Raw genomic sequence first — 20,230 nt, 5'->3', positions numbered from 1 at the left:
CCCCCCCCCCCCCCCCCCCCCCCGACCACCCCCCCCCTACTAACATCACATTTCCCAGGAAGCCAGCAAACATTGGCAGTCATTAAGTTTTTCTTGTACTGTGCTTAAATGGTGTGTAAACAATCTCCAAGTGGTGTACACATCATTTAAATGCAACAATCACTTCTGTAAATGTGACTTTATGTCTTCAGTGTGCACACTTTGTTCATGTGTACCACATTTATTTCAAATACAATTTAAAGAAAGACAATTTGACTGCTGATGGAGATTACAGATATTTTCGTGACTGTGACACACAGTAACATACAACTAATAGAACAAAGCACTGACTTAGTGGCAATATACTCCAAACTCCACCGTGTTTTTCAGGATTTACTGGAAGCTCTTTACTGCTTCCATTCTGATAAATTTACATCTGCCTCTCCCTGCTGGTCTCAAAACACCATGAGATACAACAGTTTTCACAGACAGATGATGAATGATGACTTTGGGGGGAACAATAAATTCCCTGGGCTTCTGCACATTTCAAGTAGGTGATAAGGTACTTCAGTCCCACATTTCACTTCATTAGCAGTTTGTGGTCAAGTGCCAAATATAGATGAATTAAATAAAAAAACACAGTATTGTATCCATTTATACTGTACAGTTGTTACCTGTCGAACAAAAAAACTTTGTCACTGTATCATTTTGTAGATTTTGTATTGTTAACTTGCATTATGTGTTCTGTGTAGGATGTCCATTTTGTTATTCAAATAAAGACAAAATGGGAAAATGGCTGATTGTGTTTTTTATGTATTATAGACATAATGTAGTGTGTAATGAAGACATAATTAGCCCTGCTAACAGCCTGACTCGAGGGATGGTAATCTTAATAACTGCTGGAGGGATTTCCATTGAATTTCATGGTTGAGGAGGATAAATCCTGTTGACTTTTGTGATTCCTTTACATTTCCCTTTATCACCAATTTGTAGTTCATTTGTGTTTTTCAGTTAAATGAACACACATGATGAATGATGACAGGATGAATTTTGTAATCCCGACTGGCACCATCATCGTGTCAAAAAGTTTAATCTGCACAGTGCTGCTTAATGGCAGATGTTCGCATGCTAACATAAAATATTGTGACATGTCATTGTGAGAATGTCTGTCTGAAGTCTGCAATCAGCTCAAAATGTATTATTTATTCAGTAATTTGGTAATTATTATTAGCAAAACTACTGACATTCCCATCAGGCTCCAGTTTCAGTGTTAAACGTTAATTAGCAAATAAGGTGTTGAACATAGAAAACTATACTGCCATGCTAAGCCATCAAATTAAAACATTTAAAAAATATATAATTTTGTGCAAAAAGATATCATATAATAACACAATTAGCCAGCTATAAAATAAATCAAGTGAATATATCAAGTGAATGCTAGCTATCTTTTTTCCTGAACTTCCTTTCTAATTGAAAAATAATTTAACGCACAGACATTGTGGTAATTTAATTTAGTATAACACACATGACTAATGTAACAGTAGCAACATCTCAAAATAGAGAAAAAACACTGCTAGATAAGTTTTGCTCAAATATATCTTAATTAGCCTAGCTTAGCATGTACATTAGCATTTAGCTCAGAGAAACCACTGCCTTTGATACAGCTTCAACGAGCTGCTTGCATGCCTGCAGACATGTAAAAATGACATATCTGTTCATATCTTTATTCATTTTTTCAACACAACCAAGCACATGAGAACTACACAACAACCAAGTGCCTCACAAGTTGTTTACAGTGTTTTTTTTTAGTCATCACCATCTTATGTAACGTCCTACAAATGAACTCTTAGCCTATTTGTTGACATACAAGTACAACATGGCTGAAAAATAGATAACCCATTGAAAAACTCCTTGAGTACTCTTAAAGAGGGTGACTGCACAAAAAGTCACTATAATGTAAAGTACTTGAAATTCTTGGATAAATTGCTAACGAAATGCAAAATATTATCATTAAACGCATTAATAAATAATAACACAACTAATAAAAACAAAAGATGGCATGCAAAGAAGTTGCTAAATTACTTAGGACCAACTAATTCAAGCTGCGGCTACATACAGTACATCAGGTGTTTCATGAGTCTAATCCTGACGTGTTATTTGGCAAAAACACAAAGACTGTACATTCAAACAATTCAAATTCTTTTATACTGTACAATAAAAAATGAAACTGTGGAGAACATGGTCTGTTCTCCATCATTTCACCTCACAACACAGAGGATGAGTATGATGAGGAAGGAAATATAACAAGTTCACAAGTATTTCTATAATGTCCTCTTTTTGTGTCGTCCTCCTGCACAGAAAAGACGACTTGCTTCATAGCGTAACAGTGTCAGAGAGGGATCAGGCGTGTTGACGTTGACCTCGGAGTGTCGGAGCAACACCACCAATGGACTGTCCTCAATACTGTCAGTCAGCTTATCAGCCAATCAGTAGCAGCCTGGTAGATATCAGCCAACCAGCAGTCTCTTTTTTGTCTACCTGCGGCCCTTCGGTCGGCTGACAGGCTGTCAGATCTCGGTCAGCGTGACCTTGTAGGTGTCTGCGTAGCTCTCGATGTTGAGGATGAAGGTGTCCTCGTTGGAGTAATGCTCGATGATGTTATCGTCCATGTTCACCAGGATCCTGACACAAATAACACGTAAACTTTCATTTCACATGCACGACATGAGGCTTCCGAATAGGCCTAAGATTTAAATCTGCTTACTCACTCACCCTTTTTTACTTTTCTTGTACACTTTGGCTATCCTCTCTGTGGGCACGCCGTACTTCTCTGATATCTGTGAATGAGAAACGTGCAAAAAGAGCAGTTTTAAACAGGCCCTCTGCTGCTGCTGCAGCAAAAATCGCACCTTTAATTCTCTCACACGCAGTCAGGGAGGCACTTACAGCGTCCATAAGGCCTCTGAGCGTGGGAGACTTCAACATCAGAGCGTCAAACACCTCGTCTGTTTCCTTTCTTACGTACAAAAGCACTGCAGAGTGAAGAGGGAGAGTAAACCTTCAACTGTTAGCTGCAGAATTAGTTTATATAGTTTATACAGTTTAAATAGTGTTTGGAGTATAGCAACACTTAAAGAGAGAAATGAAACTTGTTTCACACAGGCTTTTGTTTGGGTTAAGTAACACAGCGATTCTGTGTGATACGGCTGCCAGCAGCACTTCTCCTATTTGAAACGTATCTTGTAGCATTTTTTGTGTATGCTGGTTAGCTGTGTGCTCCTTCGTCCTGATTTGCTGGTCATCACCCTGATTCTTGAGAGTACCATAATTCAGTCAGTCATGGCGTCTGGGTCTCTCAGCCTGCTGATGTACCATTCTGTGATAAATTGTAAATCTTATCTTTATGTCTCAAGTGTGAGCAGCATCCACTCACCTTCCTCTTGTAGCCTTCCTACCTCTATTTCTATATTATTAATCTGGACTCTTAGCTTCCTTTTCCCTAAATAAGGCTGTGATATAACACTGGTTCACCAGACAACAGACATTCTTTTGTATCATCAAAACACATGACAAAAATACAAATACAGAAAACTTAAAACAATTCATTTACAGAAACTATTAATCAACTGTTCAACAAACAACTGAACAACTTTTTTCCTGTTTGTCATTTATCTTTTATTTTTAAAACTTGTGAAGGCGTCACCTTGGGATATTTTTGGACATTTTCCAAACCAAATAATTAATAAATGAATCATAAAAATAAACTTCCATGACAACTAGGCAGCTAATAAGGAAGATTGCATGACATGATCAAAATCTGCAGAACTAAATTGACCTCACAGGGAAGATGCTTTGTCAAATACTGTTTATATCTCCCAAGACTAAACTTTCGATCTCATATTTTAGGCCAACATCTACAATTCCACGACAACTTGACAAACTCAATGAATTAGTTTATAAGAAAAGTTTTTTTTTTTTTTTTTTTTGAAATGGACAAGCAGCTAGAGACAAGCTACATACTATTTTTGAAATATACATGAACTTAAAAATGATCAAACCAAAACTGAGTCAGTCCTGTTAGTAGAAGCTGATCTACAGTCTGGCATTCATCCTTAAACCAGATGGAACTGGACCAAAAGAGTTTGAGCTAACTGCAGAATATTGTTACAGACTACTATCTCACCATTCTCAAATAATTAGAAGGTTTAGACTCTGGCCTGGTTTGCGTCTGCTCATTTAAAATCAGAGACAGATATTTCTCAGGTCTGTGTCCTGCACTGACGATTGAAGTCAGTTAAAAAAAGATAAAAGAAAAGAACAAGCGCGTAAGAGACGAGGAGGCAGCCTCACCTCTCTTGTGCGTCTCCTCTTTGATCTGTTTGTGAGGTGACGGACACAGATCTTCATCTGACGGCCTGAACATCCTCTTCACCAGCACGCTCCTGAAAACAAAAAAACCCATGAGTCATGAGCCATACGCATTATGTTTGCATTTGCGGTGACATGCGCGTCCGCTGTATTTCATTTGCATACTTTATTCTTTGCCCCTGATGTAAATGAAAACATTCAAACACTCACCCTTCTCTCTCGATCTCCTCCGTGTTGAAGGTAAACACCTGGAAATAAAGCACTATTAATGTAAAGCTCTAAGGTTTATGCATACACATAAAGTAGAACATTTCATTTGTACTGGCTCAACAAGATAAAAATACTTTAAGTCCTGTGTTCACCTTTGACTTAAGTAAAAGTGCAGAGTTATTAGCAATCTATATAAAAAAAGACCCCTCTGATTGATAAATTAAACATCTGAAAATCTCACTCTGCCAGCAACTCAAAGATTTCTGAATATTTCTTTGCAGAAAGAGAATACAATATTCATTAGTATGTTTTTATTAGTATATGGCCTAATATATCTTAACCTGAGTATAAGATTGTTTTGTGTGTATATCTACAGTAAGAGCGGGTCTTCTTCTATGGCCATGTTGAACCGCCATTTTTCTACAGTAGCCCAGAGCAGACAAACCAAACACTGATCCCGATATGGACTTTTTATGCTTTTTATGTGAATTATGATTTTTTGTCTACATGCTTGAAAGGAGAGGGTGAGGCACACAAGAGCATACTTTTAATTGCAATTTACAACTTCGCTGCTACTGTTAAATCCTACGAACTGGACTTTTAAACGAGGCACCACCTCAATTTTTTAAAGGTGTCACAAGCCAAATGATGAAAAATCACTATACTATATTAACTGTCTAATATATCTGGTGGGGTAAAAGGACAATATTCCCTCTGAGATGCACTTTAGGTAGGAGTAAGAAGTAGCAGAAAATGCTAAGTAGCTTAAATTTGTACCTCAGTAGGTTACTTGTGAAAGTGAGCTGTGGCTCCAATTTCACCTTTGAGCAGATTAACTTAGCTGATAAGAAAACAAGTTCTTTCACTTTTGTTTATAGTGAGGAATGTGTGTGTGTGTGTGTGTGTGTGTGTGTGTGTGTGTGTGTGCAGGTAATCTACCTGTCCGGCCCTCTGCAGGTTGCCAAAGTGAACGTCAGGGATAAAGAGTACGGGCTGAGCCTCCAGGTCGGTCATGGTCTTGAAATAGGTGGTGTCAGACTTCTTGGGAACAGTTATCACGCCTACGCCTCCGTCTTTGCCTTAAGATTAAAAAAAAAAAAACGGAAACATGCTCAAATTAATATCTTAATAATACCATTCATCTAATAATAATACCAGATTTGTCATGCAGCTCAAACCTTTTGACTTCTTGCGGAACAGTTTTCTCTCCTCATCCCTTATTTTCCTCTCTGCCCCCTGAGATGAACAAACACATAACAACATATCAGTCAGTGGAAATGTGGAGAGCCTCTTTTTAACACACTTCTTACACAAAATTAGTAATCACTGCATCATTCTGTTGGACAGAGAAATGTCAGAAAATCTAATGTTTTTCTTCTACATGGTGTGTGTGTGTGTATGTGTGTGTGTGTGTGTGTGTGTGTGTGTGTGTGTGTGTGTGTGTGTGTATGCACAGGTGTATATGGAGGCTCACTGTGCAGGTAAGGCCACTAGAGGGAGGACTGATATCATGATCTATCGTCCTCACTGCACCTATACACCTGAGCACTGCGCAGTCCAACACACTTCCTGTCACACATTTACAACATACAATGCAGCATTTTTACTTTCTGGTAAAGATCTAGACGCCTCAACACAAAGTCTGACAGCAGCAAATGAATATTAAAATCTGTGACATCAGGTGTCTTTGAAAATGACAGAATCTCTACATCTGGTGACGCCTCATGTAAGGGCAACTTTACCTCTCCAGAAAATGCATTAGTGCCATAAATTCCATCTCCTGTGATTCATTTTGTTCACGTGCACACTGTTTATTCTTTTGCAGATGAAAGGTTTTAAATAAAGCAGCACTCTTCTTGCAATATGACCCATTTCAAACCATCATAAAAATACATATTCATAATGACAACAGGGAGCTCTTTGGTCGGTTAATTACTTGATTCATTTTTCAAGCAAAAATGCTAATTATGCTAACTATTCTCTGGTTTCAGCTTCCCAACTGCAAGGGATTTCTGCTTTTTGCTTTTCTTTGACACATACTGAATATTTTTGCTTTTATAAAACAAGAAATAACACCACCGTGGGCTGTGGGGAAACATTTCCACTATTTTCTGATGTTTTCTAAATTCAATCAAATAATCAATCAAATTAAATTAACTTGCAGAGTAAGAGCAATATTCCTCCTTTAAGATAACACATTTTAATTGACTTTAAATTCTTGTTTTAACAACAGGAGACAAAAGTCCTCGTCACAATAAACCCCCAAAATATTTACAAGCATACAAATGGTTCCCTTTATTTACTGACAAACTGGTTCTTTATTACTGATGCAGATGGAGTGATTTCTCACCTTGTCACAGAAGACCTTGATCTGTGAGAAGGCCCTGTGCAGGGGCTTGTTGCTGCGGTTGTTGTAGCTGTACGTGTCGATCTGGATCATCAGAGGAAGACCCTTGACCCCCTTTTGAGAGGAGAAGTCTGTACTCAGACAGTTGACTGTGATGAAGATCTGCCAGGGACACACAGGGGAAATATTGACAAGTGCAAATAGAAGTCAGTCTATGAACAGCACAAAATGAATCAATTTGGATATTTTCCTATTTGTTTGTGGTTTAAAAACAATTTCCATTTTAGGCATAGTTCAATTATAAAATGTCTACAGTGAGGACCATGGATTATCCACAGTGAAGGGGATTATCTCTGGAAAGATACATGGCTGTTCACACAAAACAGGAAACACAAACAAAATTCCTTTCACCTTTGTTGCATTCAGTTGGCTGCAGAAGTTTCAGATACCTCGAAATCCCGGTAGATAAAAATCAAAAGTGCATGTAACTACATGGTCCCATAGCACGAGGGATTAGTGAGAAACTGTTTCGGCAGTTATATTTCTGCATTTATTCATCAAGAGTTTTGTTTCTTTGTATTTGGACACAGAGAGCTACAACTGTGACTTTCCAATATACATTTACATGTATTTGATGTCATCAAAGACTGGGATGTACCCTGATGAAGGTCTAATGACTGACAGCTTGACATTATCATGAAATACTTAAATTAAGTACAGAGTCATACATACATATGTGTCTCAACAGCACACACATATAGCATTTCTGCTATTTACAACTCATTTAACTTTGCTGACCCGAGCCCTGTGACTCATGTCAGGAACATGTGGAAAGATGATCCTGGCACAAAGATCACCGATGATTAATGACAACACATGTTTAGTTCAGTTCACTCTTCTTCCAACCTACACATGACACTCCAGTACAAACTACTATTTTATTGCAAGGTTGTGACCATGTAATCACAACTTTTCACACTTCGTCACCTCTTTGCTGACTATTATGAAGTGAAGGCCAAAATAATTCAAAGAAATTATCTTCCTATAAATATACATGAAGTAGAGAACTTGTACTGTGTATGCTGAGCTCTGGTATAGCTGTTTGGAACACATTATGTGCACAAAAGTAAGTCAAATTACTGAAAGTCAGATACAGTTTTTTAGGTATAACTAGTTTGTCCAGAAGTCGAGGGACTTTCCTGAGACATAAAGGTTTTTTATTAGGTATAAAAGTATGAAATTTCGCCAAAATAAATGTGATCTATCTCTTTTAGGTATCTATTTTTAGACTTTGCCAACTAGATCTAAAACACGAGAAGCATGTGCAATAAACGACCTGGGAATTACACCTGTTCCTGATATATTTGGGCTCAATAGTCACACAGATTAAAAGAAAGAGAGAGAGAGAGAGAGAGAGGGTCAATATTGGCGCAGAGAAGTGTGCTTGGATTTCCTCCAGCAACGTCTTTGTCCCCGGGCAGCCATTACAATGCAAGAGCCACATAACACACACAAACAGAGACTGACTCACATACACAGTCAGCCGCATTCACACAGAAATGAGGGCAAAACAAACAACAGAGGGTGGGGACGGGGATTGGTTTGTGCTGGCCCTTGGGGGGCCTCTGGAGTTCAAACAGTGACGTGGCTCCATCTAAGGAGTGGCCACAAAGGAGTGGGCTTCACAAAGACAAAGAAGACAAACAGAGCAAAAGTACACAACACTGCCCATCAATTTTATGGCAGACAGTTGAAAATAGACCAGACTATGCAAAGGTGCTGCTTTAGGCTTTCCATTCGTGTATCATAGTCAAGTGAGCACTTCATTGTTGGTGATGTGTACGGGTGCTTGCATCACAGTCAAAAACCGGTTAATTTGTCAAACAAGAGTGCATTTGTTTGCCAATACTTGAATCAGCACAAAAAAACCTGTCCTGCTGCTTTTCTGACATCTGCAACACGCCTCCAGCTAGAGTAAATATAGTAGACAGGTTCCTGGAAAAATTACAGTGACATTTATATCCTGTAAGGAAAAAAAACAAGAAAAGAAGAAGAGGGTCATTTCTGTTTTGTACCTTGGCCTCTTCATTCACGTCCCAGGTGAAGGAGATGGCGTTGTAGGCGATTTCTTCAATGTTGCCGATTGTGTTGAAGCTCTCCTTGTAATCAGCTGGGAAGACAAATAGACGGTTTATCTTTCAAACATAACTTCAGCTATGAAAGCATAGAACCAACTTTTTACTTAAGTTTTCTTCAGCTGTCCCTCTATATGCAGGCAAAAACTGGTCAATAAATGACACAATCTGGTAGCTATTGCTTGTTAAGATAAGCCATCAAATGGCACGCTTCAATTTTATAAGATAAACCCTTATCTGTTTGGGCAAACAAACTCTTAAATGCTTCAAAGGCAGCGGGAGGAAATACAGGAAGCCATTTGGCTCCAAGAACCATATTAAAAGCCAGTCGGGTGAGCGCATCGGCTGAGAATTGTTGACCTGTGTGTGGGAGCGTCTTGGTAGCCGGAATTACAGTGCTAAATAACCGTGATGTCGCCGCTTCAGGATCTCTGTTATCGTATTTACAGACATGATTTGTAGTTTTGGTGATGATGATCCAGTAGAAAGCGGCGGCTTTGGTCTCAATTCCAGGAAAAAGTTAGATTTTCTAGATTCTATCAAGATGTCAAAAGCCATTTGACAAACAACAGCAGTGTTTGCTCATGTGAGTGCAGCGTTCCTCAACTGATGTAGATCAGTAGTCCAAACATAGTCTGCTGGTGTATAGGCTGATTTAAAGGATAAGACCACTGATGTTTTACGACATTCAATAAAGAACTGATCCGAATAACAAGTATTGCCTGTGTAGTCCTACAACTATTAAAAACACATCACTGTAGTACTTGCTCCTTCATTACAATAAACATGTGCACTGTAGTTTATTTTAAGTCAATTCCACATATGCCTGCTTATGTAAATAAAATCCAGAGATGAGTGAACAAAAATAGTCCCCAACAACTGCACATTTTACTCCTGTTTGAGTGACATCTGCTAAAAACTACAGTGACCAGCAGGTTAAAAATGATACTACACCTGTGTGATCTGTTTAAGACTTACATCTTCAGCGGGAACAAACAGGCTTGGGTGTTGTAAGAAAGTGTGAATGAATGGAGAAAAGTTTTGATCTTTTCATGGGGTTTGTTGGCATTAGGTAAATACAGATGATGCCAGCCTTAAGGTTAGCTTATGCTCAAACACAACGGGTTCATATGATGGGAAAGTATTTAGAGTTGTTCTAAACAGCCACACTGGAAGGCAGAGTACAAAACTGGAGAGAAGGGGGAGGTGCAGCATTGTTGAAAAGTGAGAGAAATAGTTTTGAATGAAACAGGAGAGCTCGACAGAAAGTTACAAAAAAACGGTCGGACATTGCTCCACCTACACCGATGTTGGAAAGGTGTTGGGGGAGGGGAAGACGTCTGTATGACAGATGTTGATTGGATGAGACGGACATGATTTCTCTCTCTTTCAGTCACCACGGACTTCCTCCATCATCCTAACCACCGTCACAGCGGCATTTCCTGGTTCTGCAGCAGGTGCACAAAGCTGCAGTGCAGGCGGCAACATGCTTATCTGCCAGCATCCTCCGTTAAATAACCCCATTCAAATGATCCATTCTGCGACACGGCCCGGTGACATGACGAACCCCACCTCCCACCCCTCCCCTGACAAAACCCTCCACCGCTATTCAAATCAAGCACTCTGGACAGCTTCAGGTTACAGGCTGCATCCAGCTACAGGCCGGCCTGGCTCTGGGGAGCAGGGTGGAGGGGACTGTCATTTGACCTAAAGAGTTGTTTGAGTGGAGGTTCTCCACCTTAGTGCACAGTCATGCACTCACATATATAAATTAGAGCTTTTTGTTAACGTGCTAATGTGAATATTGGAGGTGCTGGTACGTTGGACAAAGCCAGGCTAGCTGTTTCCCCCTGTTTCCAGTCATTATGCTAGGCTAAGCTCATGACTGCAGCTTCATATTTATAGAAAGATATGATAGCGGTATCAGTGTTTTCATCTAACTCCCTACAAGAATGCAAATTAGCAGGAATAACAGGATGCAAAAATAACATTTTTTCTTTACTACAAAGGGAGGTCTGTTTGTATCAGAGTGATTTTCCCTGCCAAGAAAAAATGTTTGGCAGACATATTAAAAAAGAAATAGGTAAAGATTTCAGAAATGTATAAAAAACTAAACTTCACTTTGTGCATCTACTTTCTACTACCGTGAAAGCTTAAGTGTATCTCCTGACACACGGGTAGGCAGATACGAAGACACGTGAGAATCGTAGACTTATTTGTCTTGCTTGATGTAAATACAGGAATTAAGATGAAGATCTAAATTGGGCAAGAATTACTTTCAACAGACCAGAAACAGCCAAGGTAACAGTGTGGCTAGCATTCCTCTCCCTGTCCCAACAAGCTGCGTATATGATTGTGTATGTGTGTCTCCCATCCACCTCAAGTCTCCCACATACCTCTGAATCTCTGCCTGGTTAGCAGGCCCAAGCTTGTCAAACACAAACCGCCTACAAGCTTCTCACACACACTCATTCAACAAGGCGTGGAAAAAAAAAAGAAGCTTGGTTCAAATTCAAATCCATCAACAGGCAGACAAAAGGTCAAAAGTCTTAAAATACAAATACAAAGCTTCGGATGAGCAGTGTTTATTCGTGGGAAATGCTTCCACAGAGAGAGAAAGTTTGTCACCGTTGTTTTTTTTCTCACATCAGTGTTTTGCTCAATCTGACAGAGATTGCCGAGGAGATTTAGAGGATTTAGGTTGTGTGTCCCAGCAACACCTAGACATTAAGAGATTCAGGTGTGTGTGTGTGATGCTGGGCAGCTGAACAGCCTGAGGCAGACAATTGGGTGGGGGCTTGTTTGCTCTTAGTTTGGTCATGCCTTGTTTATTAGCTGAGTGCATTCCAGCATTTGCAACAACATAAATCTGTCGTTGTCTTTTGTCTCATTTGTTTGATTCATTCATTTGAAGAATTTGCTGTAATTCACATATAAACACTAAGAACACTGTCTTACCGATGTCTAAGACTCTCTGTTTGGCCGTGTGCTGCCGGGAGTGCCAGTACTTCCAGTATTTAAGCTGCTCGTCTCGGTTCTTGTCTTCGCTGAACACCACCATGATCACACTCTGAGAAGGAGAACAAGAACGATGAATCTCGACCAAGTGATGGGCAAGTTTTAGATCCAGATGATTCAGCCCCTGTGTTTGGGACTGAGCTTCCTTAAAGGATAATTAATAATAATAAGGTTTGCACTAAGTTTAATAATAAACGTAGTGCAAACCTTATTATTAAAACCATGGCACAATATAAGTCTGACAAGGCATGAACACAGAAACCTGAGCGGTTATTGACATTTTAAACTTCCAGAGTAGACACATTTGTTTGGAAGAGAGTTATGGTCTGCTCTTGCTGTAGTTATCTGTTATTTTCTTGTGTACTAACAACATTTTAGCCGCGCTAACTTTCAGTTTAACCACCAAATAAAGTGACTAACTGCACAGTACATCATCTGGCAACCTGTCTGATTGTCTGACATCTGTCAATCTTGCCCTGTAGGGCTTCTAGTATCTCAACAATTAAATGTCGTAGTTATGTCATAGTAACCATTAATATTAATAGCTAAAACTACAAATATTAGACCCAAGTTCTCATAAAGAAGAATTCTAATCTGTTGTCTTGCCAGGAACTTCAATTGGAGTAGTGTTTGTGTGTGATGAATGTCCAATAATCACTCTCCTTTAGCTCTCTTTGGGTCTTTTCCAACTTCTGAGGAACATATCTGGCTCTTTAGCTCCATGCTCCACAATGATCATCAGCTAGTCTTTAACTTTGTCTTTCTCCTGTTAGTGCTGGGGAGGTAGTATGCATCTGGAAACTACAGTAATGAGAGCGGTGTTGCGGGCTGTAAAATCAAAACAATGAGCTGATAGATGCTAAAACGCTCTGTAGAGCTGAGGGGAACTGCAGAGTCATGTAATGTGATAATTCTTCTGTGGGTTTGTGGCACCTTTTCATGTTACATAATCATACATTGTTTTTATGAACAAATAACATTAGAGCACCTTTGAAAAACATGAATCAAGGGTAGACTTAAAGATAAGAGAAAACATATCACAAACAAACTAAAGATGAAGACAAGAGGATGAATTGATCAGCTCACCCGGACTTTGCTGATGGGGTGACGGAGGCGTTTGTTGGTACTGAGCTCGTTGAGTGTCACGGCGTAGAACTGGCCTTTGTTCAGGTAGGTCATCGGTCCTTCGCCCAGCTTCTGACGTAGCGAGCGAGTAGCGTCCAACGTGTACTGGAAGCTATCACTGTATACACACACAGAGAATAATATGTGATTAGACATAACAAGGCGGGATGAGGGTACAACAACACACACTTTTGCATGCTTTTCTGGATCACTTCATGTCACAGTGTTTTGATTTTAAAATGGCATCTCATTGGATGGATGAGTATTTGTGCTGTAATAACGAGCAGACTAAGTGAGTGTGTTCCGGGCGACTTACACTCCCTCCTGGTGAAATAAGAAGTCATCTGGAGCCAGAGAGGAAGGTGTGTGATACTTCTGGTGAGAACACAGAAAACACACAGAAAGGGGAATTTATTTGGGCACAATGACAAGTTCATTAAGCCTGAGAGGAACTGGTTAAACAAAGAAATAAATGAGGAAAAAACACAGTTCAACAGCAGTATGTCATAAATATAGATCAGAGTGACAACATCTCAGGCAGTAATTCAACCTCTACTCGTAGATTCCTGTTCTGATCATGAACCTTTGGACTACTCAGTGAATCATATTTAAACATCTATCCGTCTTCATGTAGCATTACACAACTCCACCCTTGCACACACTGCTAAAGATCAACAGCGTGTGAAATTCAGCCTTGTAGTGCCGTAATTCCCCTTTTGTGTGCCTCATAGCTCATTCAGCTGTGGTTGGTACGCGTAGATTGGGAAGATGATAGCAATGAATAATAAATGCAGGCAAAGAGCGAGTCCTTTTCTCAAAGCAAAACATATTTTGTGAATCAGTTCTGCAAAGTTGTTACTGGAAACGGGGCATGTTCTCATCTCGACAGAAGCAGTGACTGACGCTAAAATATCTACCTGTGATATACAAATCTAGTTTCTATCTAGTCTGACGTGTATTTTGACTGTATTCTGTAAGAGTGAAAGGAAAATAGGGCATCAAGAAACTGGGTCAGGAAAAGCAACAATAGCTTTTGTCATCAGTAATAGTGTATTTTAGGGCAGTGGTCCCAAACCAACCTTTTTTTCCCTCCTTAAATTTCTATATTTGAATCATTTTAAACCCCTGAAAAGTTCAAAATGAGCGTAGTTTGGTGTAGATGAAATATGTTTTTCATTCCCTCTTATCCAGTGAATGTCACTGTTGTGTAATTTACAGTATCTGTTCAGACCGTGGCCCCCTTTCTCACCCCGTCTCTCTCCTCTTCATACGGACTGTCAGGCGGACTCTGCTGGTCTTCTTTCACATACGAGCTGTGACTGACGGTGGTCACCTCGTACGGACTCTGTTCGTAGATCACCCTGCCCGACTCCTCTCCTTCCACCCTGTAGTGAACGCCCGCTCCCGTCATGAAGACAGGTGCGTACATCTCTGCCTTTACCACGGCCACAGCCGGCGAGCCTCCGTCCCCTGACGCCGCCCCGGTCGTCCCTGTCGTGCCGCTGAACTGCTCCCGTTTGGCTTCCTGGTGCTCCATGTTCAGTGACAGGTTAACAGGGACGGATTTGAGGACCTGGACACGGTTGTCTACTGTCTCCACCTCGCTTTGGCTGCTGGGAGTGCTTGGTAAAGTAGACCTGAATAGAAACATGGAGAGAATAGGAGTTGGGATGTCTTTCTGCTTTCTTTTTTCATTACTTGTCCCCCCTCCTCATAGTTATAACAGATAATATGAATAAAAAAATATTTTATAACTATAATAATAGTAAACACAGGCAATAAAAGCCACTAAAACTTAACAAAAATGTGTTGTGAACAACAATAATTTGAAGCTTAAAGAGGAATTTCAGGAGCCGGAACACGCCTCTACCAGCAGCATCATAAGTTCATGCCTAACCACCCCTTCTGTCCCAGCAGTTTTCGAGCGGGTCCCTGTTTTGTTTGTCTCACACAGCAATACACAATTCTGCCAATGATCTGACATTATTCCACAGATCTACAGGTGGGGCCAAGGAACACAGCAATGCACCACCAAAGACAGACAAAAAGGAGCTTGTAAAGGTGGATATAAACAATGCAGGATTTGCAAATGTTCTACGAGGAACTGAATTTATCATAACTTTTTAAAGATTTTTTTTTGGCCTTTTTATTTTTGACAGAGACAGCTGAAGAGTGACGGGGAATGACACGCAGCAAAGGGCCGCAGGTCAAATTCAAACCCTGGGCTGCTGCTGAGCCTTCGTACATGGGGGGGATGCTTTACCAACTGAGCTAATCGACAGTAGAGCTAATATACAGTAGACTCAAACGCAAAGTAGAGGAATCAAATCTGTCCAAAGCTCTTAACTCTTAAGATCTTTTCAGACTAAAGATTCACAATGAAATGCATATCCATGCTGGCACTGGCTAACACATGTGAGAAATTGCTGGCAACAGGTAAATGAAATGATGCAGCCTTACTTTTGTATTCAGCAACAACAGAGAGGATGGATATCTCCCCTTTTAACCTGAAAGTAGGCCACACTGTCTCCCTGATTATGAGTAAGTTACCTTTTTTGGAAATTTTTTTGAAGTTTTTTTGTTCCAAACTTTTCTCTTTGTCCTACAGGGGACCAGCTGGTTTTTACTGGCCTCAGTCCAGCCTGTGCTTCTTTCATTCAGTATCAGCGCTTCGAGCAAAACAAGATTCACTCACCCGTGATATTTGCACACATGCATTTAAGAAGTACCCGTCTCGTATCACTATTACCATCAGTAAATGTCTTTATTGTCTTATTTATAATTGTGTCTGAGTTCTTAGAAAAGCAGTTTACATGTAACTGTATTAACCACAGGCGCAACATGTCAAGTACAGCAGTTACAGAGCTCCAGGATTTAATTCCATACATTTCAGGGAAGGGTCTGCTAGCAACTACATGTTAAGCATTTTTTGTCTGCCTCTTTCTGTCTGTACATGTACCACCTTGAGAGAGACCCAGATTCACTGACCTCTTCTCCTGCTCCTCTGTCATTTCAGTGACTTTTGGAACAGACAGAAGCCTCTTTTCTTTAGGCACCTGGAGGGAAGAAACAGGATGTGTTATGTCGGTCGACATCATTCAAAAGATGAGATATGGCTTCCAATCTTAACTTGACATTTTTCTTTTTTTTTTCTTTCTTTTTTTTTATTCCCGCACACATTACTGGAAAATAGATGTTGTCTGTTTACTTAAAGCCTCTGCACAGTTAGAAATGTGGTGAAGAGAAATGGGAATTGGAAGCAGATATTATAATAACAGATGAACAATGGGAGGAAACATTTAAAATAGGACATAAAGTAAATAGCAGCCGTCATGGAGGGAATTTGATTGAAGTTGAAAATGAGATATTTGAACACTCCAACAGTAATACTTCTGAACTGAAGTTGGAGGGGTTGACCAAAGATCTTAAATTTCTGGATGAATATTCAAAAGTAGATTAACTTTGCTTTAGATCCAGTGTTTTAGTCGGTATACCACCTAAATGCTGTGACAGACAGGGAGTTGATTTTTTTTTACTGAGGGTTCTGCTTTAAATAGTTAAGAAAACAATGACAGCTTCCTGGTTGAAGCCACAGGAAGCATAACAGAATGAAAAGACGGGGTAAATCATGGAGAAAATCACAGTGAGTTTACAACTGAAAATAGACAAGTTTACTGAAAGATGGTCACCATGAAGACAGGCAATGCCAGAATTCTAACTGCATCATTTTATTATTATATATATGTTCAGAGTGGACATGATTGAGTGAAGTGTAACTGCAAAAAGCTTGTGTTGTTGCTGTGAGTTTGACAATTTAGCATTTTAGACAGTCCGTTTCACTGGGAAATGTCTAGCAGTCTAAATGAATATCATATTAAATGATAAATTAATGTGGCATTAAATTGTTTTACTGCGCTTTTTGTAAATCGCTTTGCTTTTTCTCTGAACTCCTCCAAAGAAACTGCTTGGCTCATTAGTTTGAATAATAATTGTATATGTATTGTGTGTATTGTATTGTATTCTTTTTGTCTGCAAGCTGTGAAAACAGAGGAAAATGTATTTTAATGTGAATTATAGTTTCCCTTATTGCACAATAATGATTTCAAATATTTAATTTTGTGTGACCACCACTCAATGATATTCAGGATTATCGTATGAGACAAAGAAGAGCATCAAAACCTCACATTTTAGAAAAGCTGGAACCAGAAAATGTTTTGGATTTCTCTCAACTGAATATGAATATTATAGCATTATCTTCCTCTGTCACATTTCCATGTATGTTATGAGTTTATGAGATAAGACTGGACTATTTTCCCACACCTTGTAGTAGTCGTACAGCAGTCCCAAGGCGTTGGCACTGTCGTCGTCCCCGTTCATGGTCATCATAGCCTTGGTGGCCGCCGTCAGCGGGTTCTCCAGGTACGACCTCCATGCCTCGTCCTCACTGGTGTAGGCCCGCCGCACTGCAGGGAAGGAGCTCTCGTTGGGGACCACCACCACCAGACGTTTACTGTCAGACACAAATGTAAATATTTAATTCTCACAAGGTTAGACAAGTGAATCTGCTGCTTTTCGCAGAATGCAAATGCACTTTCTTATTGTGCTATTTAGAATGTTTGTTTTTTTTGCTTGCTCATTAATAAAGTAAGATCTGGTCATTTTTGTACATTTCCTAAAATAAATAGATTAACTGCTAATGAAAAATACAGCCTGTCAGATGCATGTTTTGTGTGTATATGGGTTTGTCTGTGTAGTCTTTAGGCCCACTTAAGTCAAGATCACAGACCAGTTAAACACACAGTGTTGTCACAACATTTCTTGAAGTCAGCCAATCACAAGAGAGGCTCCAAATGTGTCAAATTACACTTAGAATATGTTGTATAATGAACACTATCAGTGTAATAATACACCTGCCTGTTATTTTTAATGCTGTCGCCTCGTACAAGTTCATTATTCTGTTTCCGTCTGTGTGAATCAAACTGACATTGTTTAATCTATCAACAATATTCTTAGCTGTGACATGATTTGGAATAATACCAGATTTACATCAGAAAATGTGTATTAATACTGTTGTAAAACACACAACAGTATTAATCAGCATCAAATCCTGTCTGCCAGATCTACCTGCCAGATTAAACAAACCCAAGCGTCCCGCCTCTAATCTGTGATGTCACACTGATGCAAACATTTATAGAAAACATGCAAAGGGGAAAAAAAAAGAAAAAAAAAAGAGGCTGTAACAAACATCAGGTGTGCAGGATGAAGCTGTTTAATCATCTCTGCTTTATCACAGCTGTTACATTACACGTCAGTCTACGCTTTCTCTTGTTTTCGTCAGAATGTTGCTGGCATCAACTTATAAATTATATCTATCGCTACAGCTGCGAATCAAACTTTTATCCATTTATCACACATTCTAGCCTTCTAGCTTCTCCATGGCAACCGCAGACTGCAGGTAGAGAGCTGACATGCAGGTAAAACAGACAGGAGGTGATGTTTGTGATGTGAACAACTCTACTCTGGTGGATTAGACCAAATATTAGCACTGTGTCGTAACAGTGTTAGGAAGTTGTGGAGTGACTGAAGAAGGCAACACATTCAGACACATTAGAGATATTTAGCTGCTTGATATTGAAATATGAACAAATGTATTAATTCCAAAAAATAATATTCATAACAATAGTAGTAGTAGTAGTAGTAATGTTAGAAACCATTGCACTGCTTTAATAACAATCCAGCAAAATTGTATGAGTCATTTTGATTATTATACTGATACAATGACACAGTTTGTCTCATTTATATCCCTCTTAAAATCATCAAAAAGTTATTTTTTTTAATTTTTAAATTATTTATCACCTAATTCTTCTCTAATTGTCGTTAAAGTAGTTTTACTGCAGCACAAAACTCATAATCATTTCTTCTTTAGTATAAATGAAGGAGTTTCTGGTGGTTACAAAACAACACAGGAGGCCAACAGGCAAACACAAGCTGTCCTCATTCACGAGTAGAACCGTCGCGCACTTCGTGGCCTAAAATATGACAAATGCATTGCAATGCAAAAAAAAGAGCAGAGCTAAATCTCCGTTTAGAGCCAAAATCCAGTCGCTCTTGCACTTTGAAGGCTTTTTCCATCAGTTCAGTCAAAAATGGCGAATTCAGCTCTAACGAAAATCCACGGCGCCAACTTTACTTCTAACTTTTCCTCCAGCAAAAAAAAAAAAGTTTAATATCTGCAATGAATTTCCAAAAGTAACACAGTCAGAAAGCTGACCTTCTTCCTATCCTGTCATGCAGCCTAAGTTAGAGTTTAAAATATTTTAATTAGTGAGTAAAAACAAAAAAAGAAAACACTTGATGAAGCGTTTTCCCTTCAACCATCAAAGATCCTCTCCGCTGGCTCGATCACTTACTTGTCTGTCTCCTGTGACATATTTTGCTTCCTCTACGATTCTTCCTTGTGAAACTGGACTTTCAAGTCGGAGCAGGTAATAGAGTGAGTGAGCTGCCAGAAGTTGGGTTACAGGTAAGTCGACTTTTTCTCGCCCCGCTTCTTTTCTCCCTGCCCCTCTCTCTCACTGTCTCTCCTCCACACTCCACCTGGCAGGTGAAACCGCTTTTGTCCCCCCTTTCCCAGCAGCCAATAATCACTCTTCTTCTGTCTCTCTTTTTTATTATGACTATCAATTTGTACTGAGATTATGGCACATGTCAACATATCCCGCTGCTGTGCAATTTAATAATTGCTTTGGCTTGCTTTAATGGCAACTTTGCCTGAAAAATTCTTTCACTGTAAAAGAATTGAGGTTGAGGGCGAGTCTGCCGCTGATTGGCTGCTGCAGAGCGAAGCTGGCTTCTGATTGGGTAAAAAAAGTAAAGCGAGCCAGGTAGAGGCCCACCTCACCTGCAAGTAAACGAAAAGACGGCATTGAATGCACTATGGTGACACAGAGAACAGAGAAACACAGGAAACTGCTCGGGTTTGACGTGCAGAAATTGTTTCTGCATTAAATTTGACTTTAATTTTACAAAATAAAACATTTTACAAAAA

The 20,230-nt window shown here is 39.5% G+C and overlaps 1 protein-coding gene across 1 annotated transcript; it reads right to left on the bottom strand.

The window, feature by feature from the left end:
- Positions 1 to 1,689: 1,689 nt before the first annotated feature.
- On the bottom strand, positions 1,690 to 19,906 carry LOC104929288 (grainyhead-like protein 2 homolog). The gene is made up of 16 exons (XM_010743770.3): positions 19,593 to 19,906; positions 17,503 to 17,692; positions 16,171 to 16,238; positions 14,432 to 14,819; positions 13,499 to 13,557; positions 13,144 to 13,300; positions 11,998 to 12,109; positions 8,980 to 9,074; positions 6,908 to 7,066; positions 5,736 to 5,793; positions 5,497 to 5,636; positions 4,558 to 4,595; positions 4,330 to 4,421; positions 2,926 to 3,011; positions 2,752 to 2,816; positions 1,690 to 2,661 (listed from the first exon to the last, which is right to left on the bottom strand). Exons 1-16 carry the CDS (start codon positions 19,610 to 19,612, stop codon positions 2,547 to 2,549), a joined length of 1,842 nt encoding a protein of 613 aa, XP_010742072.2. The 5' UTR covers positions 19,613 to 19,906; the 3' UTR covers positions 1,690 to 2,546.
- Between the last annotated feature and the right edge of the window lie 324 nt (positions 19,907 to 20,230).

The sequence above is a fragment of the Larimichthys crocea genome, chromosome XIII (assembly GCF_000972845.2).
Source record: "Larimichthys crocea isolate SSNF chromosome XIII, L_crocea_2.0, whole genome shotgun sequence".
NCBI lineage: Eukaryota > Metazoa > Chordata > Actinopteri > Sciaenidae > Larimichthys > Larimichthys crocea.
This window is presented reverse-complemented; position numbering and strand designations above follow the sequence as displayed.

Bases quoted from the DNA above. Each gene is read 5' to 3' on its own strand.
- LOC104929288 (XM_010743770.3), bottom strand. From the start codon at position 19,612: ATGTCACAGGAGACAGACAA. The intron at 16,239-17,502 runs GTGTGGGAAAAT...TCTTCCCTCCAG, and splicing joins TGCTGTACGACTACTACAAG to GTGCCTAAAGAAAAGAGGCT. The intron at 9,075-11,997 runs GTAAGACAGTGT...TTGTCTTCCCAG, and splicing joins ACAGAGAGTCTTAGACATCG to CTGATTACAAGGAGAGCTTC.